At 42.7% G+C, this 27271-nt stretch overlaps 1 protein-coding gene across 1 annotated transcript in view; it reads right to left on the reverse strand.

Moving 5' to 3' along the window:
- Positions 1-27271, reverse strand: part of ADAM8 (ADAM metallopeptidase domain 8) — a 191406-nt gene that overhangs the window by 17297 nt on the left and 146838 nt on the right. The window contains exons 16-21 of the mRNA XM_033943786.1: positions 25474-25657; positions 20616-20693; positions 15191-15275; positions 14246-14363; positions 12187-12373; positions 743-814 (exon numbers count right to left, since the gene is read on the reverse strand). Coding sequence (XP_033799677.1) covers positions 743-814; positions 12187-12373; positions 14246-14363; positions 15191-15275; positions 20616-20693; positions 25474-25657 — 724 coding nt within the window. The remainder of the gene's footprint in view (positions 1-742; positions 815-12186; positions 12374-14245; positions 14364-15190; positions 15276-20615; positions 20694-25473; positions 25658-27271) is intronic.

Below are 27271 nucleotides of genomic sequence, written 5' to 3' on the forward strand. Positions count from 1 at the left end.
AAAATCTGCTAGACCATCGGGTAAGGCCGAGATGCCGGGGGGAAGGCAAAAATATGGGTTGTTTTTTTTTCCCCCTCCCCCCCAAAAAATCACGATTATGTGAAATTGCGAGTGTGGAAACCGCGAATGGGGAGGGGGAAGTGTATTATCATTCAGATGCTCCGAGTGCTTCAAAGTTTGTTAATTTGGCTGAATCTGTACAACAAGTAAAACACATCTGGTGTGTGGAACAGGTCAAAGTTGTATACCCCCTAATTCTATAGAAAGCACCAAAAATTGTGTGTGCAATTTTGGTCACATACTCAAAATGCGCATCCAATTTAATTGAATAAAATGCTAATTAGTGGAGATAATTGGCTTTTTAATAAGAAGTTATTGGTGTTAATTAGAATCATTTAAGGGTTATGTATACAAATTTAGGCACAGGATCTATGCCTAAATTTTACACAAGGCAAGAAAGGGAGTGTGGAAATGACAGGGTCAAGGGTAGATAAGGGGCATTTCTTTAAATTATTTGTGTAATTACATAATTAGGACTTCCACACCTAAATTTAGGCATGGGCATTTGCACCATGTTTTTTTAGGTGCAAATGGGCATGCCTAAATTAGTCATCATTCCTGAGTGTAAATGCAATTCTATAAACCGCATCTCAAGTTAAGCGCGGTTTACAGAATAGCTCTTTTTTCTATGCCAATTTTTGGGCACCATATATAGAATTCAATCTATTGGGTTTATAATTACCTCTGAATATGGTGGTCTTGTTTGAGCAGGAGTACATGGAGGGATAGGCGGAGACCGGGTGGGCTTTATAACCTGTTTCGAAAGGAAGAACAACAGAGTATGCCTTACAAATGTAATTAAAAGGAGTGAGAAACCATTTTTCTGTCTTAAATATAACTCTAAGATAATAACAAAAAAACGAGAAAAGAAATACCTTCTCAACAAATAATTCAAAGGGGAAAAAGAAAAAGATATATACCAATACAGTATATATTACTTATAATAATTTAATTTATTTCATCATTATTTTGAGTATATTTTCTCAAAAATTAAAAATCAATTGCACATACCCATAACATGAACAAAAATTAGCACTTAACTTATTGGAATCTAAATGGCTTGCACCTTAATCAAGTCCTTAAGTGCATATGTCCATATCAAGATCAAACAGACATTGAATGGATAATAATCCGAACACTTGAAACTTGTTAGAGTCCTTTAGAAATCCAAGGTTCCACTGAAATCCAATCAGAAATTCGTTGGAAGTCCAACAGTGGCTCTACTGTTTCACAAGTTAATTGCTTCATCAGGGACAAGTTGTTGAAAGTGATAATCGTGCATAATGTGCAAATTGCCAGTAAACTTTATACTCTTCAGTATTATAATTCAATCATAAGGAAATAACAATGTCTGTTTGATCTTGATATGGACATATGCACTTGAGGACTTCAAAAGGACTTTATTAAGGTGCAGGCCATTTGGATTTCAATATGTTAAGTGTTAATTTTTTGATCATGTTATGGATATGTGCGATATATTTATTTAATTGAGGAAATAAATTAAATAAATTATTATAAGTAATATACACTGTATTGGCTTATACTTTCTCTCTGTCTTTTCCCCCTTTTTTATCTTAAATATAGGCCTAGTTTGGGGCAAAGATAGAGGACAATTCCCCCTTCCAAATGCAAAATCATCTGAGGCTGGCCTGAAGTTTGGAAAAGGGTTTTCTCACCGTCAGCTGAGGCAGGGTACCACCTGTGCTGCTCCACAGTGTGATCCATGGGAGCCCCTACAACTCCTGCCTGGCTCAGTTGCACCTATTGCTCAGGTATATGCAGCTGTTTCTTTATGGAATCATCATCTTCTCTCTTGTTACTGCCTCCTTCTGTTGCTGCTGCCAGGACGGAGGTGAATGTGTGAGAGTGAGCTTCTGTGAATGTTGTTGTATATTCTATTACAAATGATATACCATTCAAGTCAATCAGAATTGTTCTAAGCAACTCGCAGCAGTGTATAAGGTTTGTCTTTATTGTTCAGGGCAGCATTCAGTACTAGGATGAGTCATGATGCCGATTTTTCTCTGTCACCCTGGGGCCATTTATGCTAATATTGTATAAAGACAAATAGATTTCTATGTGTCTTTATAAAATAGGTTGAGCATAGGCACTTTAAAAGGTGAACGAAGCCTGTCCTTTCTTAAAAAATACTGTGGCCCAGATGCACAAAGCTCCAACACTACGATAAAAAATACTGATTTTGTTTTACTGGCGATATTCAGCACAATAGCATGCAAATTATATGCATGCTATTCGTGCCGGTGGCTTCAGGACTCCGCCTTACCACTCAGCTGTTTGAGATAGGGAGAGCAGCCTGACAGAAGGGAGGAGTCGCACCTAGCAGTTGCTCTTCTGAGCAATCACCAGGCACAGTTCCTACCCTTTTTACCAGTGATTCTCTGCATGAATAGCATGCATACAATTTGCATGCTATTGTGCTGGGAGGAGCCTTAGGCACCTGAGCCAATCAGGGCATTAGGCCCCTCCCTAGTGCATCACAGGATGCACTGGAAAGAAGAAGGCCTGCCATTTTGAAGAGGTGGGCCTGCAGGCAGAAGGGAGCAGGCATCCCTCCTGTTGAACTTCAAAAATTAAGGCACGGGATGTGTGTGTGTGTAGGCGGGGGGGGGGGGGGGGGGGGTGCCCAGCCCATACAGCCATGTGTGGAGGGGTTCCACTAGACCACCACGTGTTTTTTTTGTTGTTGTTGAGGGTCTTGGCAGGAGGGGGAATGGGTGGGGACATGGATGAGGGGATCGGTGAGAGGGAGGGATGAGGGGTTTTTTTTGGGGGGGTGGGGGGGTTTACTGGGTGTTGGGGTCTTTAACAGCAGGGTTTGCTGTCAAAGCCTTAGTTTCCTGTCAGTGCCTGAGCCCATTCAGCACTCAGGCACTGACAGGAAAGTAAGGCTATGACAGCTCAGACACTTCCTTTAAAGTTTGCACAGGAAACAACATTACATGGCGTGCTCATTAGAATACTAATAAGCTCCTTGTAATCCAATCTAATCTGAGATTTCTGAGTTGCACTATGCCTAAACAGGTTCAAGGCGACTTACAATGCAATTTAGTAAAGTATAGGATGCTATTGGTGGGACATTACAAAACAGTTTGAGGGGGGGTACAATACAATGGAAGAGAGCTAGTACTGTTTGACAATGCAGTATTGCATTAGTAACGTGGTAGTAGTCACGAAGAATGCTTTCATGCATTAGGAGGAGGGGTTTCCTACCAGTAAGACTGCTTTAATGAGCCTTACTGGCACGGAAAACATTTTGTGCATTGGGGCCTGTATATCTACTGTATATCTGTTCATATGAAGCAAAATCATGTAGGCTGATATTCTAAAGACTTAGCTGGCTTATCGCAGCAAAAAATGCCTTACCATAGGGCATAAACTGTACTTAGGTGTCCCGCGGTAATTTTGGATTTGGCACATGCTAACCATGTGCTAAAAATTAAAGTTTATTTTTTAGTGCTGAGTGGATGGAGTGGGGGGGGGAGGGGGGAGAGAGTTCTGAACTAATTGGTTAATGCAGCTACATTACCACACACTAGCCAATTAGTGTGTGCTTAGCACGTAAGCTTTTATTGACTAAGGGCTAGATTCACTAAGCACACCGATTGTGTTTGCGATCGTGTACTGACCCGATTTTTCCCTGACCCGATTCACTAACCTCGTGGCCGATCAACCTCCGATCCGATCTAATCCATTCATGCAAATGAGGGGAAATGACATGCAAATGTAGGAAGGCAGCGGTTCACTAAACAATTTCAGGAACAACAACTGGGCTGGCCAATCCAAAAAGAAGCGACTGCTGAGGACCAGTCACTCACGTCCTTGCCGACTGTCCTGTTCTTTGCCGCCCTGAAATCCCAGCTGCTCTCTGCCCTGCAGCCCTGGAATCCAGAAAACCATCCCCCAAAGTATAGTCCCCTTGCTCTCTGCCTCTCTGCTCTGCAGCCCTGAAATCCCAACCATACTTCCCCCAACCATCCTTCTCTGTTCTCTGCCTCCCCGACTCTCCTGGCTTGTACTGCAGGGAAGGATTCTCCTGCTCTCTGCCGCTCCGACTCTGGATCTCTGCCGCTTTGACTCTCCTGCTCTTTGCCACCCTTCCCTGCAGTGCGAGCCCGTGTTTTTAACCCGCGGGTTTAAAGCGGGGCTGTACTATGGCGTGTTCTGTTCCAGAACATTCCGCAGTGCAGCCCTGCTTTAAACCCACGGGTTAAAATCACGGGCTTGTGAAAAAAGTAAAAAATTTCCAGCTCTGATTAAAGTAAAAAGTTTCCAGCTCTTCCTTGCGTGGAGAGCATGGGTAGACCATCTACAGGCAAAGAAAATGGTCTGCGCATGCGTCATAGAAACATAGAAATAGACGGCAGATAAGGGCCACGGCCCACCTAGTCTGCCCACCCTAATGACCATCCCCTACCTTTGCCTAGTGAATAGAGCCCACGTGTCGATCCCATTTGGCCTTAAAATCAGGCTCTTCAGCGATCTGTGTGGTCGGTGTGGGGCATGCCTCCAACTGAGTCAATTTGCATGAAGACTCGTTGTGAATCAGTTGCCCGGCCACAGATTGGATCACTCATGGAGCGGTAAGGTTAGTGCATTTAGCCCTAACTAATGCATGATAGTAGGGATTCATGTGCTAATTAGCATATGGCCATTAGTAGAGAAAATAGAAAAATCAGTCATTTTACCCCAGCGATAAAAATGTTCATAGCACATGGAAATGGCCTGCATCTAAGGCCACTTTTTACTGCTTTTTGATAAAAGGGCCCCTAAGTTATGCATGCAGTTGGTGATATTTTAGACCTAGGCACACAATGGCTTATAAACTAGAAATGAAAACTAGCAGACTCATAAAGAAATCACTGAACACAGTCAAGAGGACTAGAAATAAACAATTGACCTGAGGAACAGGAGAAAAGGGACTAATATTGCATTATAACTCCTAAACAAAGGATACAATAATATTGAAGATGCAGGGCTTTTTGCCACAGCTCACCCATGAATGGGTGATCTTAGAGAGACACCTTCACTCTTGAGGAAAAAGCCTAACAAAAATAGTAGGTTTTGGACCTCATAAAAGACAATTCAGTTCTGATACTAAAGGGTAAACCATGAATGTCAAGTGCAGTATGTCTCCAAACAAACTTTATGGTTGCAGGGATGGTTAGCAGGTTAGGTTGGGGAAAAAAACAACAAGCTTTCTCTTTGGCTGTATCAACAAACTAAGAGAAACAAAAGAAGGTCCATATAATAAATATTATAACATTACTAAGGCACACTAGCTGTTTTAGCGCACATATCCACAGACTATAATGGAGGCGTTAGCGTTTAGCACCTGCTAAAACGTCTAGCACCGTTTAGTAAAAGGGCCCCATGGTGAATAATGGTAAGATCTTAAATGGAATCCAAAACTGCAGATATGTACAACGATGTAGGCAAAATTTATTGTGACAACCAAAATATATCTAAAAACCTTTTTACCAAACAGGGGACCCAACACGGTCCGTGTTTCGGACAACCTTCATCAGGGGTCCATGGTGAAAAAGGGAAGACAAATATGTCACGAAAAAGTACAGAAGAAAAAAACGGATCATATGTATCGGCGAGGGTCACTGGATATAGTAAAGTCTCGCTAGAGTAAAATTTTTCACTGCAATTTTTTTTGACATATTTGTCTTCCCTTTTTCACCATGGACCCCTGATGAAGGTTGTCCGAAACACGGACCGTGTTGGGTCCCCTGTTTGGTAAAAAGGTTTTTAGATATATTTTGGTTGTCACAATAAATTTTGCCTACATCGTTGTACATATCTGCAGTTTTGGTTTGTTTGCTCCTGCTTGTTTTTTTCACTATATAATAATAATAATATAAATATAAATATAATAATAGTGTATTTCCTTGAATATAATGGGTTACAGGATCCGAGGCAACATGGCTTTACAAAAGGTAAATCGTGCCAAACGAACCTGATTGAATTTTTTGATTGGGTGACCAGAGAGCTGGATCGAGGACATATGCTAGATGTAATTTATTTGGATTTCAGCAAAGCCTTTGATACAGTTCCTCATAGGAGGCTGTTGAACAAACTTGAAGGGCTAAAGTTAGGACCCAAAGTGGTGAACTGGGTCAGAAACTGGCTGTCGGACAGACGCCAGAGGGTGGTGGTTAATGGAAGTCGCTCGAAGGAAGGAAAGGTGACTAGTGGAGTCCCTCAGGGTTCGGTGCTGGGGCCAATCCTGTTCAATATGTATGTAAGTGACATTGCTGAAGGGTTAGAAGGAAAAGTGTGCCTTTTTGCAGATGATACCAAGATTTGTAACAGAGTAGACACCGAAGAGGGAGTGGAAAATATGAAAAAGGATCTGCAAAAGTTAGAGGAATGGTCTAATGCCTGGCAACTAAAATTCAATGCAAAGAAATGCAGAGTAATGCATTTGGGGATTAATAATAGGAAGGAACCGTATATGCTGGGAGGAGAGAAGCTGATATGCACGGACGGGGAGAGGGACCTCGGGGTGATAGTGTCCGAAGATCTAAAGGCGAAAAAAACAGTGTGACAAGGCAGTGGCTGCTGCCAGAAGGATTCTGGGCTGTATAAAGAGAGGCGTAGTCAGTAGAAGAAAGAAGGTGTTGATGCCCCTGTACAGGTCATTGGTGAGGCCCCACTTGGAGTATTGTGTTCAGTTTTGGAGACCGTATCTGGCGAAAGACGTAAGAAGACTTGAGGCGGTCCAGAGGAGGGCGACGAAAATGATAGGAGGCTTGCACCAGAAGACATATGAGGAGAGACTGGAAGCCCTGAATATGTATACCCTAGAGGAAAGGAGAGACAGGGGAGATATGATTCAGACGTTCAAATACTTAAAGGGTATTAACGTAGAACAAAATCTTTTCCAGAGAAAGGAAAATGGTAAAACCAGAGGACATAATTTGAGGTTGAGGGGTGGTAGATTCAGGGGCAATGTTAGGAAATTCTACTTTACGGAGAGGGTGGTGGATGCCTGGAATGCGCTCCCGGGAGAGGTGGTGGAGAGTAAAACTGTGACTGAGTTCAAAGAAGCGTGGGATGAACACAGAAGATTTAGAATCAGAAAATAATATTAAAGATTGAACTAGGCCAGTTACTGGGCAGACTTGTACGGTCTGTGTCTGTGTATGGCCGTTTGGAGGAGGATGGGCAGGGGAGGGCTTCAATGGCTGGGAGGGTGTAGATGGGCTGGAGTAAGTCTTAACAGAGATTTCGGCAGTTGGAACCCAAGCACAGTACCGGGTAAAGCTTTGGATTCTCGCCCAGAAATAGCTAAGAAGAAAAAAAAAAAAAAAAAAAAAAATTTTTAAATTGAATCAGGTTGGGCAGACTGGATGGACCATTCGGGTCTTTATCTGCCGTCATCTACTATGTTACTATGTTACACTGCAGACAAGGTTGGATCTCCCTTTTCCCTTTGGTTCTGCTGCTTAAATGGAATCCAGCATGCTCAGCTTCCAAGAGAGGAATGAGATGATCAATTTTTCTCTTTCCAAAGAGCAGCTTGATGGAGGTGTTAGATACAGAAACTTAAGATGAAGATGAAAGAAATTCAAGAAGCTTATTATTCTAAGGATTGTTTATAGCAAACCTTCATTATGTTGACTCAAAGTGTTACTAGTTGTCCTGAACATAAATTCTAATAGAACATTATAGCAATTACTTGGGTTTCATAGCGCGTTTACAGCAAATGGCTGTCACCTCAAATTAAATGCCGGAATGAACTTTGGAAAAGCACTGTCATTTATTACCACTTAGAAGAAAGGAAAATAGTTTTCACTTGTCAGCTTTTCAATCCAAACGCCTGTGGAATTCAGAAATTCCTTTTCAAGGCATTTATGGTGGGTTTAAGAAATCTTCACTTTACGCTTGTTTTACCATTTGGTGTACTAGGCATCATGCAGGGAGGTAAAGAGCAGCTGTAATCAAAGTAAAATAGGCTCTGAGAGTCACACAAACTAAGGCCCCCTTTTATCAAGCCACATTAGGGGTTTCTATCACCAGCTGCCGCGGTAAAAGCTCCAATGCTCATAGAATTCCTATGAGCGTCGGAGCTTTTACCGCAGTGGCCAGCAATAAAAACCCTAATGTGGCTTGATAAAAGGGGGCCTAAAAGACCCTTCAGCACCTACTTTTTATCCACAGGAAGAGTGGTCGATTTTCATATGGTGCATGTACACAGTGAAAGGCTTTTGGAATTGCCTTCACAATTTAATATTTTAAAAAAATCCAAGGGTCGACATTCAATGTAATTGACCAGAAATAGTTGCTGACCAGTGTGTGGCACAGTAGTTAGAGCTATAGCCTCAGCACCCTGAGGTTGTGGGTTCAAATCCCATGCTGCTCCTTGTGACCCTGGGCAAGTCACTTAATCCCCCATTGCCCCAAGTACATTAGATAGATTGTGAGCCTGCCAGGACAGAGGGAAAAAACGCTTAAGTACCTGAATGTAACCCACTTAGATAATAAGTAGTATATAAATACTATAAATAATAAGTAATAATAATAATAATAAGTGCTTGAAGCTATCCTCTAAGGCAGGGGTAGGGAACTCTGGTCCTTGAGAGCCGTATTCCAGTCGGGTTTTCAGGATTTCCCCTATGAATATGCATTGAAAGCAGTGCATGCAAATAGATCTCATGCATATTCATTGGGGAAATTCTAAAAACCCGACTGGAATACGGCTCTCGAGGACCGGCGTTCCCTACCCCTGCTCTAAGGGCCCCTTTTACAAAGCTGTGGTAAAAAGGGGCCCTAAATTTCAGTGGCACTTAACTGGTTAGTGCTGCTGAAAATGACTGGTTAGTGCCAGACTCAAAACCAGTTTGGGAGTGTTCTGGGGCGGAGTCAGCACTTGGCTGGTTAAGTGCTGATATTTAGAACTTAAGAAGCCAGGTGAACGGCATAAACAGGACCGTATAAAAGTCAGTTCTATTGTTATGTGGCAACCCATAGTTGGTTAAGTTCTGAATAGCTACTTAACTGGTTATGTGTTAGCTGGCACCCCACAAATAATGGATATTCAATGCCAAAGCCCAGACATGGCCCATAGAACATTGCTGAAGCCTAGATATGGCAGGATAATACTGGTGATGGTCAGCAAAATGCTCTCTGCCGCTGACTGAATATTTACTCCCTGATGTCCAAATATATGTTTTTACAGCATTTGTTTTGGCAGGCTGGTGTCGGGATGATCACATCTGTTGAATTTAATTATCAAAATATCAGGGTAGGGGAGCCTAGGGGCCGGGGGAGGGATGTTATAAATGCCCTTAAGACATGTTATTTTACTGTTAAACCCCATTTCAGTAACTAGACCCCCTTTTACAAAGACATAGTAGCAGCTGCCATGCGTCAGAGTGATTACTGCAGCATTGTAGAAGGAGCGCTAGGTCTTATTATATAAAATGGGACCTATGCTAAAATAGCACAACTTTGTGGTAAAATAATACATCTTAACAGTAGCTAACATTTATAACTATGCTTCTGAATGTTAAGGGGGGTGGGAAGTGTGAAGGAAGGGGGTTCCAGCCCTTTCTTCATTATTGGCTGATGTCAGCTTTTGCCTTTTATAAAGCCAAAGTAGCAAGTGCCAGCGTGGCAAATGCAATGCAGCCCATAGGAACTGAATGGGCTGCGTTGTATTTGCCCAGCAGGAATCACCAACGTGACTTTGTAAAAGGGGCCATTAGAGCCTGGTACAAAAGTACATAAAAATGTAAGTTTTGCCATATTGGGTCACAACAAAGGTCCATCTAGTCCACTATCCGGAAGCTGTTATAGGGAAAAACACTCTCCAGGGATTCAAGACAAAGAAGTTCCTGCTGAACCAGAACGCACACAGGTAAGGCTAGACTCAAACAGGGCACTGGTCTTTGACCTAAGGGTTGCCGCGTGAGCGGACTGCTGGGCACGATGGACCACCGGTCTGACCCAGCAGTGGCAATTCTTATGTTCTTCTAATAGTGGCCAAGCCAGGTCACAAGTTCCTGGCAGAATCCCCCCCAATAACAAGATTCCACTCGTAAAAGACCATGTGGACCAGCGGTGGCTTTCTCCAGGTCTCTCTTAATGCTGTTTTAAAACGGCAAAAGATATTCCAGCTACTTCAGTGACCTACCGGCAATTTGGCCGCCAAACCTAGCCAGCAATGTGCTGAATATTGCTGGATAACCAGTTATATTGCACAATATAACTGACTACTCGCTAAGTGCTAACTGGCAATTTTCAGCAGGAGATAAACAGCCAGCTCCCACTGAATATTGCCAGATATCTGGTTAAGCGCCATTTAACCGGCTAGGAGCCATTCCTGGCCAGTTAAATGGTTTTAAATATCGGGTGGTGTATCTCATATTTGATTCTTCTATTATAGTCATTTTTGGTTATACAGTAAAATCTTGGTTTGCGAGCATAATTCATTCCAGAAGCATGCTTTAATCCAAAGCACTCGTATATCAAAGCGAATTTCCCCCACAGGAAATAATGGAAACTCAGACGATTCGTTCCACAGCCCAAAAACTTTAAATACACAATACAGCAAAACCTTGGTTTATGAGAATGATTAATTCCGAAAACATACTTGTAATCCAAAACACTCGTATCAAAGCGAATTGCCCCATAAGAAATAATGGAAACTCAGACGATTCGTTCCACAACCCAAAAACTTTAATACAAAATACTATACGTACTTGTATTGCAAGACCTCGCTCGTTTAGAACAGTCACTACACTCCTGCAGCGTCAGAGAGAGAAGAACCATCGGCTCCGTTGTGATGTGTATAAACTGTATGTACTTGTATTGCAAGACATTGCTTGTATATCAAGTTAAAATTTAATAAAATGCTTTACTTGTCTTGCAAAACCCTTGCAAACCAAGTTACTTGCAATCCAAGGTTTTACTGTATATTGTTTTATTAATTTTTATAGTGCACCACTTTAAAACTCAAGTATTAACCCCTTTTTTACAAAATCGTGCTAGCACGACAAACCCCCCCTCCCCAAAGCCCTTTAAATCTCTTTGGGCTCCAGGGCAGTTAGTGCTGTGACAGCCACTAGTGCGGCTTTGTAAAAGGGGAGTAAGTAGAATATCAAGCAAGAAATCCAATCAAACCCGGTTATGCTAACTGCTTTTGCCACATTTTCTGGCAATGAGTTCCACAGGTTAACTCTTTGCTGAGTGAAAAAATTTCTCAAATTTGTTTTTAAGGAAATTAAATAATAATACCTAGTTTTGGCCTTTGAAAATTAACAGTTGATTTATGTTTACCTATTCCTTTCCATTAAGGATTTTGTAGTCCTCTATCATACCCCCCTTTCTCTCTACTCCAAGTTGAAGAGATATAAACCTTCTTAGCTTTTCTTTCTATGACAGTCGTTCCAAACTCTTATTCATTTTGGTTACCCTTCATGACCTTTTCTAATTCCCCTCTCTCTTTTTTTTGATGAGGCAACTAGAATTGCAGACAATACTCAATGTGCAGTTGTGCCATGGAGTGATATGGAGGTATTATAATATTCTTTGCTTTATTCTTATTCTTTTCCTAACATTCTGTTTGCTTTTTGGACCACCACAACGCATTTAACAGAAGAATCTGCACCTAGATCTTTTCCATAGGTAAGTGACTCCTAATGTGGAACCCAGCATCAAATAGCTATAATTTGGGTTATCCTTCCTAATGTGCATCACTTTGCATTTGTCCACATTAAAATTCATCTGCCATTGTATACCCAATCTTCCAGTCTTGTAAGGTTCTCTTGCAATTTCTCACAGTCCGCATGTGATTTAATAGCTTTGAATTATTTTATATCATCTGCATATTTGATCACTTTAGTTGTAGGTGTAAATTCAGGAATGGTTCTGCAGTCCCAGCACATTTGTCAGTAATCTCTGTGGACAGATTTGAATGAAATTTGGTTGGAGAACTGGAATCTCAGTGAGATGTTCCCCTAATCAAATTTCAGTTAAATATATCCACAAAGTGGATCTTCAAAACTTATGCATGAATGGATGGACAGAAGGACAGATGCTACTACAGCTGTGGTAGTTTCCACTGACAAAATATTCCTAATGATAAAAACTCACCTGTGGAGAATCCCTGATAGGAGTGATGGTAATGAAAGCTGACTTTGACCCTTCTAGATCAGAAGTTGTGGTTAGCAGTTGTGGAAAGCCGATTTTATGATTCTGTGATTCTGTTTTCACATTTCCTCTATGTCCTTCTTGGAATAATGGATTTGATAGTCCTGAGCTTGAGTCTTTCACAGTTGTTCTAGAAAACACCAGACACCCACAGAGGATTAACCTAAAGCTTTAGGGACTTAGTTTTAGAAAACCTCAAAAACAGTTAGACCAACTCAGTCAAGACTGTTTATAATTTGTATATAGCTGAGAATGAGATTTATAACTACTGGCTAATAATTGATAATGGTTTATAAAGCCCACAATTAGAGGGGACCTGTGGTGATACAGTACAAAGGAAAAGAGTAGCCTATTGGTTAGAGAAGTGGACTGAGAACCAGGGGAATTGGGTTCAATCCAAACACTTATCCAAATATAATTCCACTTAATATAAGGCACAAATATATTGCTTCATAAATAATAAATAACTTTCTAAATAATAAATTGAACTTAAAGGGGAAAAAGCCTCACGTCACGACTCTGGACTCAACGTCCTCACAAAGCTTCTCTGTGCCTCCTCACCGGCATAACCCCCTAACCCCCATTCCATTTGAAGTGCAATGATCAAAATATAACTCAGTTCAGTTTAGTGAATATTTGAATAAACAAACAACTTAACTTGGACTTTATTTCAATTATTTAGAAAGTTATTTATTATTTATGAAGTAATATATTTATGCTTTATATTAAGTGAAATTATATTTGGATGAGTGTTTGAATTGAGGAGTTCCACCAGTTTCTATTTTTGCGGTGAATTAGGTTAAATTGTCATTATAGCAACGTGACCCTGGGCAAGAAACATAACCCTCCAGGTACAAAAACGTACCTCCCCCCTTTTACAACACCACGCATGAGTTTTTTTAGTGCCGGCCAGTGCACTGAATACTCTGCAGTGCTCCAACGCTCATAGGAACTCTATGACCGTCGGAGAAGCACAGAGCATTCAGCACGCTGGTGCTAAAATCCTCGTGCAGTTTTGTTAAAGGAGATTGGACCAGATTCTATAAAGTACACCTAGCCACTAGGCACCCTAATCAAGAACACCTAGTGATGTCTAACTTCAGAACCCACATGGAATTTTTTAATTGGCTTGATAATTAATCACATGGGTTTTCAGCTAATAAAAAAAAAAAAAAGAGAGAAATCAATAATTAAGAGTTCCACATGGAACTCTTAGGATGTCTAAGTTGAGGCACCCTCCAACATCTACTGATGCTTACATGAAAAGTAGGCATGATTTTAGGGGCGGAGAATAGGGGCATGATTGACTTAGGCATTGCTAGGCGTCTGAGTTAGGTTCCGGTAAATTAGGTCAGGTAAAATCCGGCAAAATATATTGGTGCCTATCTCGACAGTACCTAGCGATGCCTAAGTCCACTTAGGCACTGCTAGGTGTGATTTTACAAGTGACGCCTACAGAGTGGCGTGGTGCTTAGGTGCCATTTATAGAATCTGGCCCAAAGTGCCTGAATGCAATATGTAAACTATTTTGACTGTACCACAGAAAGGCAGTATATAAATAATCTAGCACTATCCATATCCATACAGAGATAAAATTATGTCAGAAATTCCAAGACAGATGTCTGTCACTATAAAGGGCATTTTATGAGTATTAATCAAAATGTACATATTTAGATTGCACACATGTGCAAACAGCAATTTCATAAAGTTGTTATTTTCACGTGCACATCCCCAAGATGAAGAGATTTAAAGTGGGCATGATGGGGGGATGGCATGGTTTGGGCATAGCCAAAACATATCTAGAAGAGAACATTTTCCCATTACCTTTTCCACCTGCCCCAAGGCACACATAAGTAATATCAGTCTGTTTAAAACTCAGACCTATGTAAGGAGGCATGGGCATGAAATCATCCCATCACTTCCCAATGCCCCTGACAATCTTGGTGGAATGAAATCAACCTCTGCCCCTGAACCTCATCACCCTCCACCTTGGAACTCTTACCTTTTTGAGGGGTACTTCTTGTGTCTCCGTTTATAGTATATGATACCTCCAAATACAAGAACTGCTAACAGTATTACCACTATCAGTGTTACAACAATGGGGACAACGCTATCTCCACCTAGAAAAACACACACAGAATAAATACATGAACAAGATATTAAGCTGTATTTAAACAGTGGCTCCATAAACTGGGATATGAGGCAAAATTATTTGATTACAACCAAAAAAAAAGAAAAAAAGAAAGACCCTCCTGTATTCTCCCATATTGCAGAACTGATCTTGACCTTAATATTATTGGTCCTTGATAGGATACAGTAGCTGTTAACAAATGAAATGGTATTTTTCATGATGACTCAGACTTTTAAGCAGGGGCGGACTGACCATTCAGGCAACCAGGCAGTGCCTGAGGGCCCATAGCAGTTGGAAGGCCCAGTATCTCCTCCCCAAATGATCAATATCTCTCTACTCTCCATTCTTGGGTCTGGCACGCCCCCTCTCTCACACCTCTTCCTCCTCTCCAGCATCTCCCCCCTCCCCCAGTGCATTTATCTCAAAATTTCCTTTCTCTGTACAAGTCTTGAATATAGGTTGTCTGATACTGACCGGCTTGTTCTCTCTGCCACTGCTCACCCCTTTCTGATGTAACTTCCTGCTTCCGCATGAGCCGGTAGTGACAGAGATATGGTTTTGGTCAGTGTCAGATAGCCTATGCCAGGGAAAAGAGAACTTTTGAGGTAAAGGCAGGGTAGGATGTGAACCTGGTGAGAGAGGGAGAAATGTGGGGGCTTTGGGAGAAGCCCATGACTCTTATTGACCAGGAGCCCAGATCTCTTATCAGTCCACTCCTGCTGTTAAGATGTATCTGTATACCCAGAAATCCCACTAACATAATTTTTTTTACTGCAAATGCCTTCTGCTGGTCAACAGAGAGAAATCATTAACTACCCTGAGATATTTCCATCAGCCTCTTGTTGCAATATGGTGGGGCCCACCCAGGCTCACAGTGACATTCTCTTTTGTGATTGCAAACCTGAAAAGGAATGTAGGAAGTTTAGAAACAAATATGTACAATCCCACATGCAGAAACAAATACAAAATCATGATTTTTTTTTAATCCTTATTGTTCATATCTGCAGACAGATTGGCTAAGGACTATTTTTTTCATAACTCTATACCTTTGTTACAAAGCTCACTAATAAGCATTGGCATGATAGAAAAACCATTTAAAATACAATAAATATATGTCAGAGCATATCTATAAGAATTTTAGAAGGTAGTTTTTTAAAGCATGTGGAAGGCAATTCGGTAACAGTGCACTAGGAGGAGCATTCAAGGATTTATCTACCTGAGTATGAAAGAAAGTGTTGAAACAAGTCTGTGCATGTCTCAAGGTTACTCATACACAGTTGTAGCTCAGTGCGAGTCTAACATTCCAACAGACAGGATGTCAGGAGAGTCCCTGTGTGAATCAAGTAAGAGACTGCTAGATTTGGAGCATTGTTCAGTGATAAAATTTCTCACAAAAAAGGGAAAAAGCCAAAGGAGATTCATGAACGCATGACTGCAGTTTATGTTAAGTATGCCCCATCATCCTACAATAAAATTTTGGAGCAAGCAGTTTAAATGGGGTAGAGAGTCTATTGAAGATGACCCTCACACTGGATGGACTGTGGAAGCAACTTTCACAGAAATGTACAAGAAAGTCGAGGATTTAATTTTGACAGACAGATGAATTAAGGATTCCCAAACAGCTGAAGAAATGGGCATCTCAGTAGGTACAGTTTAGAAAATAATTCATGAAAAATTGGGCATCTCCGAGGTTAGTGCAAGATGGGTTCCAAAAATGCTGATGCCATGTCAGGTGGCCAAGAGGTTCCAGTGCTGTCAGGAGAATTTGGAGATGCTCCGTGAAATCCAAGCGAGATTTTTTCATTGGTGACTGGAGATGAGAGCTGGGTCTATCAAAGAGATCCTGAGTCTAAAATGGAGTCAATGTAGTGGAAACATGTCATCCCCCATCCGAAAAGAGTTCAAGACAGAAAAATCTGCAGGCAAATTTGTGGCAACTGTCTTCTGGGATGATGAAGGACTTTTGCTTCTGGAGTTCATGCCACATGAGGCAACCATAACTGGGAGGAGTTACGCCAACACAATGATTGCTTTGCAGGAGTCAATCAAGGAGAAAAGACGAGGAAATCTCACAGCAGGAATGCTGCTTCTTCACAACAATGCACTGGTACACACATAAGTAGCAGAAAGGTGTTTGGTTTGAAGGAGCCCAGGAGCTCCGCCCTAGCCCAAGCAGAATCCTGCTGCATGGCCCATCACCTGTTCTCGACTCTACCCTCTATCTCCTCCTGGTGTTGTACTTTAAATCTTTGGGGCAGCCAACAAGCAGGCCTGCCCCTAGAATTAGAATGAAAGGTTCCAGGGCAGGCCTACTCATTGACACTGTACGGCAGCTGCCCCAATGATTTAAAGTACAACATCAGGAAATGGGTGGGAGAGTGGGCACCATTTGGCAACTGCCAATTTTTGGGGAGGCCATGACCCCCTGTGGCCTCCCTCTGTTATGATGCCTATGGGTGTACATGTCATGGCAATCACAGGCTGTCATCCAAGAATGTGGGTTTCAGCAGCTGAACCCCCCTCCCCCCAGGTCTACTTTGATTCCTGGCGGTCTAGCCCTAGATTCACTAACAATAGTGACTCATTCACTGTTGGCCGATTTTCTGGCCAATTTTTCAACAGTGATGGATTCACTATTAAGTTTGCATGCAAATGATTTGCACAGAGGTGCAAATGATTTGCATGCAAACCCACCGACTCAATCGCTCAGTGAGCGATTGACACAATGCAGAGCTCTAACAGTAGTGACAAGGGAAGCAGCCTCCTGTCACTGCTGTCAGGGCTTCTGCTTTTTTATTAATGGAACAGATGTTCTGCGAGCAATCTGTCCCATTAAAAAAAGCCCCCCCCCCCCCAACCGCTAGCACTCTCAAACCCCAAAAAGATGGCAGGAAGGATTCCCACTCCCTCCTGCCCACAAATACCTTCCCCCTCCCCCGAAGAAAAAGGCAGGAGGGATGCCCACTCCCTCCTGTCACCAAAGCTCCCCTCCCCCTCCAGGCCCCGTATCTTTGACGTTGGGAGCTGGAGGTATCAAAAACACCTCCTGCTCTAGCTCCTCCGTGATGAAACTGGCCTCCCCAGTGGAGTGGGAAGTCCTTCTTGGCAGGAGGGACATCCTTCCTGTCTTTTGTTTTAGGTTCAGATGGGTTGCCCCAATTGTCAGGGGGGGGAGTGATTATTGGTGGTCGCTGGGGAGGGGTGGCGGTGGGAGATTTTTTTCATTTTTTTTAATGGCACAGATATTTTGCCATTGAAAAATAAAAACCCAAGGCAAGACACGCAATGTAAGTGAATCAATTGCTTAGCTAGTTTGCATGCGGTTTTACTAATTTGCATGGCCGGATCGGAAAATGGGAGGAGAAAAACACGCGGAGAGCCGTTTAGTGAATCGGGTCAGTTAGCAGCGATCGTTGCTAAACCTGTGAAAACAGGTTTAGCGATGATCGTTGACTTTAGTGAATCGGGGCCATGTTTTTTGTTGTTGAGGCAGAAGCAGAGCCCTCTCACTCCTGCCCCTTGTGGCTGCCTGGCACTGAATATCAGGGGATGATTTAACCAGCAACGATCAACGTTTAAAAAAAAATTGCTGATAGCAGCTGCCTGAATATCGGGGAGATTGTCTTTAAACTAAATCTAAGATTCCACTTATTATTCACACATTAATATTCCAAATATTACAGTAAAGGAAAGCTAAGTTCTGGATTCCAGATTACAAAGTGTTTCTGCATGAAATGAGCACTTAGCTACCTCATAATTTAAATTTGTTGTCCTAACATGAGGCACTATAAAAGAAAAGGTCTGTAGATCACAATAGCATTCATGGGGTAATTATAATTAGGGGTGTGCAGGCAGAAAATGTGATAGAGATGTTTAAATACCTACACAATATAAATGGGCATGAGATGAGTCTCTTTCATTTGAAAGGAAGCTCTGGAATGGGAGGGCATAGGATAAAGTTAAAAGGTGATAGGCTCAGGAGTAGTCTAAGGAAATACTTTTTCCAGAAAGGATGGTAGATGTGTGGAATAGACTTTCGGAAGTGGTGGTGGAGACAAAGACTGTGTCTGAATTCAAGAAAGCATGGGATAAGCATGGTGGGATCTCTTAGCTAGAAGAGGAGATAGTGGATGCTGCATATGGGCAGACTGGATGGGCTATTTGGCCTTTATCTGCCATCATGTTTCTGTTTTTGTTTGCTTCGTTGTTTCATTTCATAATAGCATTTTATTGAGATTTATTAACCGACTTATTCATGAAGAGATTCACCCAAAGCGATTTATAATACATTACATAAAAATCAAGTATTCTTAAGTATTTACTCTATCTATCTTGGCAGGCTCACAATCTAACTGTGATACCTAGTAGAGAGTGACACAGTAACTGTTACTGCAGGAATTCCGTGGTTACTGTGGGTGTTCCTGTGGTTACCACAGGAATTCCCATGGCAACAGAAAAACGTTGACAGGTTTGCCTGGTATTACCATGGCAATGGTTGACCATTCCATGGTAGTGTTGCGGAAATGGGAACCACTGTCACAGTAATACTGTGGCAATGGGGACCGAGGGCACCCTCCCCAAGCCTCCCTTGTATGTTTCCTGTAGTCTAGTCGCTTCTTCAGGAGCAGGAAAGAGTTCCAACATTTTCATGCCCCTGATGCTACTAGAACTGATTGCCGCTGCCGGTCCGAAGATCCTCAGAATGGCTGCCGAGACTTCATGGGGCAACCTCACAAAACTTTGCGAAGTCTCCATTGCCAATACATATCTTTCCTATTTGATAATGTAATTCTTTACCTTAATCCTATCGTTCCAATAGGTTTTAATGCATGTCACCCACCTTATTTTACTATTTTTATTATGCACAAACTGCTTAGAAGACTGAGAGGCGGTATACAAATTTTTATTAAACTTGAAATTTGACATTAATAGATAGGGCTGCCAATTAGCCCCCAATTATTGACTCTAATTGGCTCCTAAGCCAATTTAATTGTGTCTACATCTTGGATTGTGTCCAATTTTGGGTACCATATATAGAATCTAGACTAGGAAAACCATGAGTAAATGATGTCAGCACCTGGTTTACAGAATTGCCCTTCACTTGAGATAGGGTGCATTATTATAAAATGAGATGATACAAAAATGTACACCCTTATTTGTAGAATACATTTGGAATAAAATTAAGACAGTAAGGGTGAAATTCATCAAGGGGCACTAATGGATTTAGCCCGTGCTAATGATTAGCATGCACTAAATGCTAAGACACCCATTCTTAGCATTTAGCGCACGCGTTCTTCAACCTTTTTACACCTATGGATCGGCAGAAATAAAAGAATTATTTTGTGGACCGGCATCGGTCCGCAGACCAACGGTTGAAGAACACTGAACTAAGTCGTGGGCCAGCCCCTGCCCATCTCTACCCAAATATCCACCCCAGACCCTGCCCCCATAGTCCTAATTGTAACACTATTTTTCATATATACACACAATATAATCTTATTAACGCCGCATCGATCACACCGCAGACCGGCAGTTGAAGAACTCAGTTTTGGGCTTGATGCACATGCCGGCCCTGTGAACTGGCAGGAAATTTATGTGGACCAGCTCCAGCCCATGGACCGGTGGTTGAAGAACACTGGGTTAGTGCACACTAAATCTATTAGCACTCCTTAATGAATTCCCCCCTAAATGTGACTCACTGAGCAGAAAGGTACCAAAAGCAAAATACTTGATTTGTTTATACCACAAGATAGAGGGTTATCAATTGCCTAATCCTGCAGAAAATTTCAGCCTCAGGTATGGACTAATTATTGCTGGCTTTTACTAAACTGTGAAAGAGCTTCTTACCACAGGCCAGTGAGGTAAATGCTCCGAAGCTCATAGGAATTGAATTAGCATCAGAGCATTTACCTTGCCAGCCCGCAGTAAGAATCTCTTTCGCAGTTTAAGAAAAGGAGCCTTATGTCTTTAAAAAATGAGAAATCTTTATCAATAAAAAAGTAATTAATCCCAGAAATCACATACCCCACTTTAGGTACTTGCAATGTTTAGGCTGTAGAACATGAGAAACATCAAAGTTGGGAAAACATTGCAATGTCCAATTCTACTGGCCCTGTAGTACACAAAATCTACAAATATAAGTTGCCCCTCCAAACTTTTATAGCCTTTATTTCTGTTATTTGCAACCCGTTTGGTATCTTTTCACTCAGTGGGTCGAAATAATCAGGTAAATTATACATACCCCATGGTTGTTACATTTTGAGGAACAATTTTTTGCACCATAAATGGCGAGGCTCTGACACAAAGCTTCATAGCAGACCTAAAAGACAGAACAAAATTTTTAACTATCATGGACTTGAATTACTAAGACTTTTCCTCCATTCATGTGTCTGTGCAAAAAAGCTTACAGAATCACGTCCATGCTGCTGAAGATGGTAGATCGTGGGGATGGCAGAAAGTGACTAATGCAAGGCTAGGAGAAAGGCTTAGAGGTAACAGTGGCAAATGCTGGAAGAAAGGGCAGATGCTAAAGGATGGGATGGGAGAAGGGGATTAGGTATAGAGGCTAGGGGTTGACCAGACCCAGGCATAGACCTACTGAGGATTAAGGAGCCTAGGGTTGCCAACTGTCTGGATTTTTTTCCAGGATTGTACAAATTTGTAGATTAACTGTTTCAAAACCAGAATGATGGTTAATGTGTCTGGCTATTTTTCAAAGTTTAGCCCTCTCCAGTCCCCCCCCCCCCCCACACACACATACAATGTAGGATCCAGTCAACGGGAAGACTTCTTCAATGGTTGAGATGCAAGGCTTGTGGGGATGGGAGTTCCTCACAGAGACTTGGAGAGAGCCAATGGAATAAGTGAGTATCTGGGGGGAGGGGGGGGGAGTGAACTTGTTAAGCAAGGATAGAAATGTATGAGAGTGGGAGTGCAGTGTGAGGTAAAAGTTGGAAGCTTAGAAAAATAACTGGCAGCAAATGCAATAATTTTACATGTTGGTATGCAGAACTGGTTGTTGGGAAGGGGACACTGACTGAGCCAGCACAGCCCCAGTAGGGCTGACAAACTTTTGACAGAAACCCTCCACTCCCCCGATACCTACCCCAATCCATGTCCCTCCCTTGCCCCACTCATGCCCTGCCCCAAATCCCTTCCACACATACTGTTGCACCCTTGCCCCACTTATCTACAGCCACCTACACTAGAGTTGCCATCTCAGAAAGAGAAAATGCTATATTTGTAAATTCTATGATTATTTAATAAACCCTATCTGACATTTTGACAAACTAAATTAAAAACTTTTGAAGTCCCCTTAGCATAGCCAATGCACAACAGTGGACAACAATTGAAAACACTGTGCTCAAGCTTGTGCAAAAACACATTCAGAAGATTTACCATACATAACAACAATAACTCCAAAGACTCAAAAAGCAACATCCTTATCCATGAAAAGGAAGCACTGTAAATATTACACTGGGCCTTAAAACACCAATACACCATCTAGTAAGATTGCTACAGATCTCTACACATAAATTACATGCTAACAGGTTACTACTGTACCTTGATCACATGCACAAATCACAGTTAGACCCTCAAGAAAAATGAAAAAGGGTCCACAGATCAGCAAAAGAAATATCAAGGCAAAAAACTATAAACCTCAAGAAGTCAGACTTTCATATACAGCAATACTAAAGAAAAATAAATTGAAGTTCAAGATATCTGACATGATGCAATTAATACAGTCAAAATAAAATATTCCTTTCTACCGCATTTTTCCAATTGATTTGATCCAAGTGTCTCTTCTCCCAGGGGAGCTCAGAATGATTTACAGGAATTTTATTCATGTACTCAAGCATTTTTCCCTGTCCATCCCAGTCTATTTAATGTACCTGGGGCAATGGGGGGTCGAAGTGACTTGCCCAGGGTCACAAGAAGCAGCATGGGTTTGAACCAACAGGGTGCTGAGGCTATAGCTTTAACCACTGCACCACATCTGCTATTTGGACACACAGTCTTCCAATTTCCTAATGTATTCCTACAATTGTTCAGTCTCCATTTGTTTTAACAACTTTGAACGGTTTGAACAGTGCCATCTGCAAATTTAATCACCTCACTCATTGTTCCAATTTTCAGATCACCGGTCCCAATACAGATCCCTGCATAACTCTGTAATGTTTTGTGTTTTTATGTTATCTAGTCCAGTGTTTTTCAACCTTTTTTATACCCATGGACCGGCAGAAATAAAATAATTATTTTGTGGACCGGCAAACTACTAGGACTAAAATTAAAAAAACCCTTTCCGCCCCATCTCCGCGAGCTCAGTCACCTCAGTAACTATAGAAAAATAGACAAATATAGTGCAAAATATAGACAGCAGATATAAATTCTCAAAACTGACACATTTTGATCACTAAATTGAAAATAAAATCATTTTTCCTACCTTTGCTGTCTGGTGATTTCATGAGTCTCTGGTTGCGTTTCCTTCTGTCTGTGTATCCTTTCTTTCATTTCTTTCTTTCTGCACTCAAGCCCAAGAATTGTCCCTTTCTATTCCCTCCCTCTTTCCTTCCTATGTCCTTAGTGCCCCCGGTGCCTCCTTCCTATGTCTTTAGCCTCCTTCCCATGTCCTTAGTGCCCCTTCCTGTCTTTAGTGCCCCCAGTGCTTCCTTCCTATGTCTTTAGTGCCCCCGGTGCCTCCTTCCCATATCTTTAGTGCCCCTAGTGCCTCCTTCCCATGTCCTTAGTGCCCCAGTGCTTCCTTCCCATGTCTTTAGTGCCCCAATGCCTCCTTCCCATGTCCTTAGTGCCCCCAGTGCCTCCTTCCCATGTCCTTAGTGCCCCCAGTGCCTCCTTCCCATGTCTTTAGTGCCCCCAGTGCATCCTTCCATGTCTTTAGTGCCCCCAGTGCCTCCTTCCATGTCTTTAGTGCCCCCAGTGCCTCCTTCCCATGTCCTTAGTGCCCCTTCTTGTCATTAGTGCCCCCAGTGCTTCCTTCCCATGTCCTTAGTGCCCCTTCCTGTCTTTAGTGCCCCCAGTGCATCTTTCTCATGTCTTTAGAGCCCCCAGTGCTTCCTTTCCATGTCTTTAATGCCCCAGTGCCTCCTTCACATGTCCTTAGTGCCCCTTCCTGTCTTTAGTGCCCCAGTGCCTCCTTCCCATGTCATTAGTGCCCCTTCCTGTTTTTAGTGCCCCCAATGCCTCCTTCCCATGTCTTTAGTGCCCCTTCCTGTCTTTAGTGTCCCCAGTGTATCCTTCCCATGTCTTTAGTGCCCCCAGTGCCTCCTTCCTATGTTCCTCTCACTGCCTTCTACACTTTGTCCCACCCCCACCGCTGAAGCCAGCCTGCCTGCCTATCTACCTCTCTCCCTCCCTCCCTGGCCAAAGCCAGCCTGCTTGCCTGACTACCTCCTTCCCTCCCTGTCGTGAAAAAAAAAAAGCCTCCCTCCTTCCTTTCCCCGGATCGGCCGCTATCTTACCACCCTGTTGCTGTTGCTAAAGCCGACAGGAAGTCTTCTTTCCGACATCAATTCTGATGTCGGAGAGGACGTTCTGGGCTAGCCAGGCAGCAATTGGCTGGCCCAGAACGTCCTCTCCAACGTCAGAATTGATGTCGGAAAGAAGACTTCCTGTCGGCTTTAGCAGAAGCAGCAGGGCGGTAAGATAGCAGCCGACCCGGGGAAAGGAAGGAGGGAGGCTTTTTTTTATGAGCAGCAGGGAGGGACAGGGTCTGAAAACGGGACCTATGGTCACCTTAATCTTGCCGGCCCTGCGCGGACTGGCAGAAATTTCCTGTGGACCGACACCGGTCCGCAGACCGGCAGTTGAAGAATAGTAATCTAGTCTATTTTGGGTCCCGGGATCAGGCCTCAGAGTCAGTGGGAAGTAAATTAACAAGACAGCAGCCAAGGATGGTTTGGAAAAGACATATAATATAAGAATAGGCTTATTACAAATATAGAGCATATATTAGTTGCAAAGCAGCTTCAGTATGGATGTGTCTGAACGAATGAGATTGGGGGTCAGAATGTTCGTGTGTATGAGAGAGCAGAACAGAGAGCATATGTATGAATGAATGTACTGAGTGTCTAAATGGCAGATGTAAAGGCGTGAAAGGCTGAAGGAAGAAGACAGAAGAGAAGAAATGGCAGGGGGTTTGAAGTCTATCTTTATAGATTTGAGTTTGTTCTAAAAATAGTATCTTCCAGTATTTGGCTATATTCATTCCTTTTGTCTGTCTAAGCACCAAGCCCAAAAGACTTTTGTTGGCCTTAAGTACTGGTCTTATCATATTTTCTCTGTTTTTTCTGCTTTCTAAGATCTCCTGTTCATTTGATATTTTTCTCTCTCCAAGTCTACCACCCATTTTCTGTCTCCATCTCTATCTATGCTTCCAGCATCTTCTTCCTGTATCCCTGTCCCTTTCTCTATCCTCCCCCCCATGTTCATCCTTTGTCATTTTTGGTGCCCCTATCTTCCCCTTATATCCAGTATCTCCTCTCTTGTGTCCCGATCCCTCCTTCATGCCAGTATTGCCTTTCTGAGTTTCTATCCACCTCTGTGTCCCTGTCCCTATGTTTTCTCTATGCCCAGAATCTCTCTCTCTCTCTCTTTTTTTTATCCCTGCCACCCTCTTTCTCTCTTATCTTCCTCCCATATCCTTCACCCTGTGTCCAACATTTCTCCTTTTCTACAATATAAAATAGGTGATCCTTGCACAGCAATGGGGCACATAATAGAGGATGCCCAATTATAGAATTTCTTCTTTAAGTGAACCCGTCAAAGCTTAAGTCCTTTTAAAATTGTCCACCCTAGTCCTATCATAGCAGGGCTCTGTCTGACTGTGCCTGCCCTACCCCACCACAGCACACTTTGTCCCTCTGCTTCAGTCTCCCCAAACAAGGGAGTCACCAGCCACCTATGCCCTACATATGTTAAAAAAAAGATTCATTTAGTTAACTTCCCAAGTTAACTGGAAATATTCTTTTGAATAGCAACACATTTCATAGTTTTTCAAATATATTCAGCCTCTTTGTGAATTGTGAAAGCCTAGGGTTGCTCTGTAATCTAGATGTAAAAAAAAAAAAAGTGTGTCTTACCATATTCTCACCACATTTGGTACCAGTTGGCACCAACCCTGGGTCTGGTAAGATTTCAGTTATATCACTGGCCAGTTCTGCTATTTTACACTTTTGTCCTCCGTTTAGTGTTATAAAAGATAACCTACGCGTAATAGGCATATCGTTCCCATTGACGCAATGCAATTTGCCACACTTGACATCCCTGTGAGGAAGTTGAAAGATAAAAAATATAAATGCACCTGTTTCTTCTGCAAGACTGTTGCACTCCTATGAACTCCTTCTAATAGGAATCCTACCAATGCAATGTCTATCTGTAAAAGCAACTTGTATAATGGAGACATTTAACAAAAATGACCTCCACTCTTAAACAAATAGTAAAATTTGTGATAAAAGTGCTCAGAGCATGCTTGTGAGGTATCAGTCAATATGGAAACTTTTTTGTGATTTGTCACATATCAAGAATCCCCAGTAGTGGCGAGGAGCTGCTTGCAGATTATGACAATTCTTTGCACGAAGATGTTTTTGCACTGGACTATAAAGCACAGTTACTTACCGTAACAGGTGTTATCCAGGGACAGCAGGCAGATATTCTTAACGCATGGGTGACATCACCGATGGAGCCCCGGTACGGACACTTTTAACTAGAAAGTTCTAGTTGGCTGCACCGCGCATGCACGAGTGCCTTCCCGCCCGACGGAGGAGTGCGTGGTCCCCAGTTAAGATAAGCCAGCTAAGAAGCCAACCCGGGGAGGTGGGTGGGACGTAAGAATATCTGCCTGCTGTTCCTGGATAACACCTGTTACGGTAAGTAACTGTGCTTTATCCCAAGAAAAGCAGGCATCATATTCTTAACGCATGGGTGACCTCCAAGCTAACAGAGAGGGAGGAGGGATGGTTGGCCATTAGGAAAATAAATTTTGTAACACAGATTGGCCGAAGTGTCCATCCCGTATGGAGAAGGCATCCAGACAGTAGTGGGTAGTGAACGTGTGAACTGAGGACCAAGTGGCAGCCCTGCAGATCTCCTCGATGGGCATGGAGCGGAGGAAAGCCACAGAAGCAGCCATAGCTCTGACCCTGTGGGCCGTGACAGCACCTTCCAGTGAGAGACCGGCCCGAGCATAACAGAACGCAATGCAGGCAGCAAGCCAGTTGGAAAGCGTCCGTTTAGAAACAGGACGACCTAGATGGTTAGGGTCGAAGACAGAAAGAGCTGAGGGGATGAGCGGTGAGCCCTGGTACGGTCAAGGTAGTATGCAAGGGCACACTTACAGTCCAGCGTGTGTAACGCCTGTTCCCCAGGATGAGAATGGGGCTTCGGGAAAAAGACAGGCAAGACAATGGACTGGTTGAGGTGGAAGTCCGAGACCACCTTGGGAAGAAATCGAGGATGGGTACGCAGAACTACCTTGTCATGGTGAAAAACCGTGAAAGGTGGGTCTGCAACCAGTGCATGCAGCTCACTAACCCTCCTGGCAGAGGTGATGGCAATGAGGAAAAGCACCTTCCACGTAAGAAATTTGAGAGAATTTGTGGCAAGAGGTTCAAAAGGAGGTTTCATGAGGGCGGATAAAACCACATTCAGGTCCCAGACAACTGGAGGAGGCTTCAGAGGTGGTTTGACATTGAAGAGGCCTCACATGAACCGGGAAACCAGTGGATGAGCCGTGAGAGGTTTTCCGAGGATAGGCTCATGAAACGCAGTGATGGCACTGAGGTGGACTCTGATTGAGGTAGACTTGAGGCCAGCGACGGACAGAGAGAGCAAATAGTCCAGTACAGTTTCCACTGCCAATGAGGTGGGGTCGTGGTGATG

Source organism: Geotrypetes seraphini, chromosome 4, assembly GCF_902459505.1.
Source record: "Geotrypetes seraphini chromosome 4, aGeoSer1.1, whole genome shotgun sequence".
Lineage (NCBI taxonomy): Eukaryota > Metazoa > Chordata > Amphibia > Gymnophiona > Dermophiidae > Geotrypetes > Geotrypetes seraphini.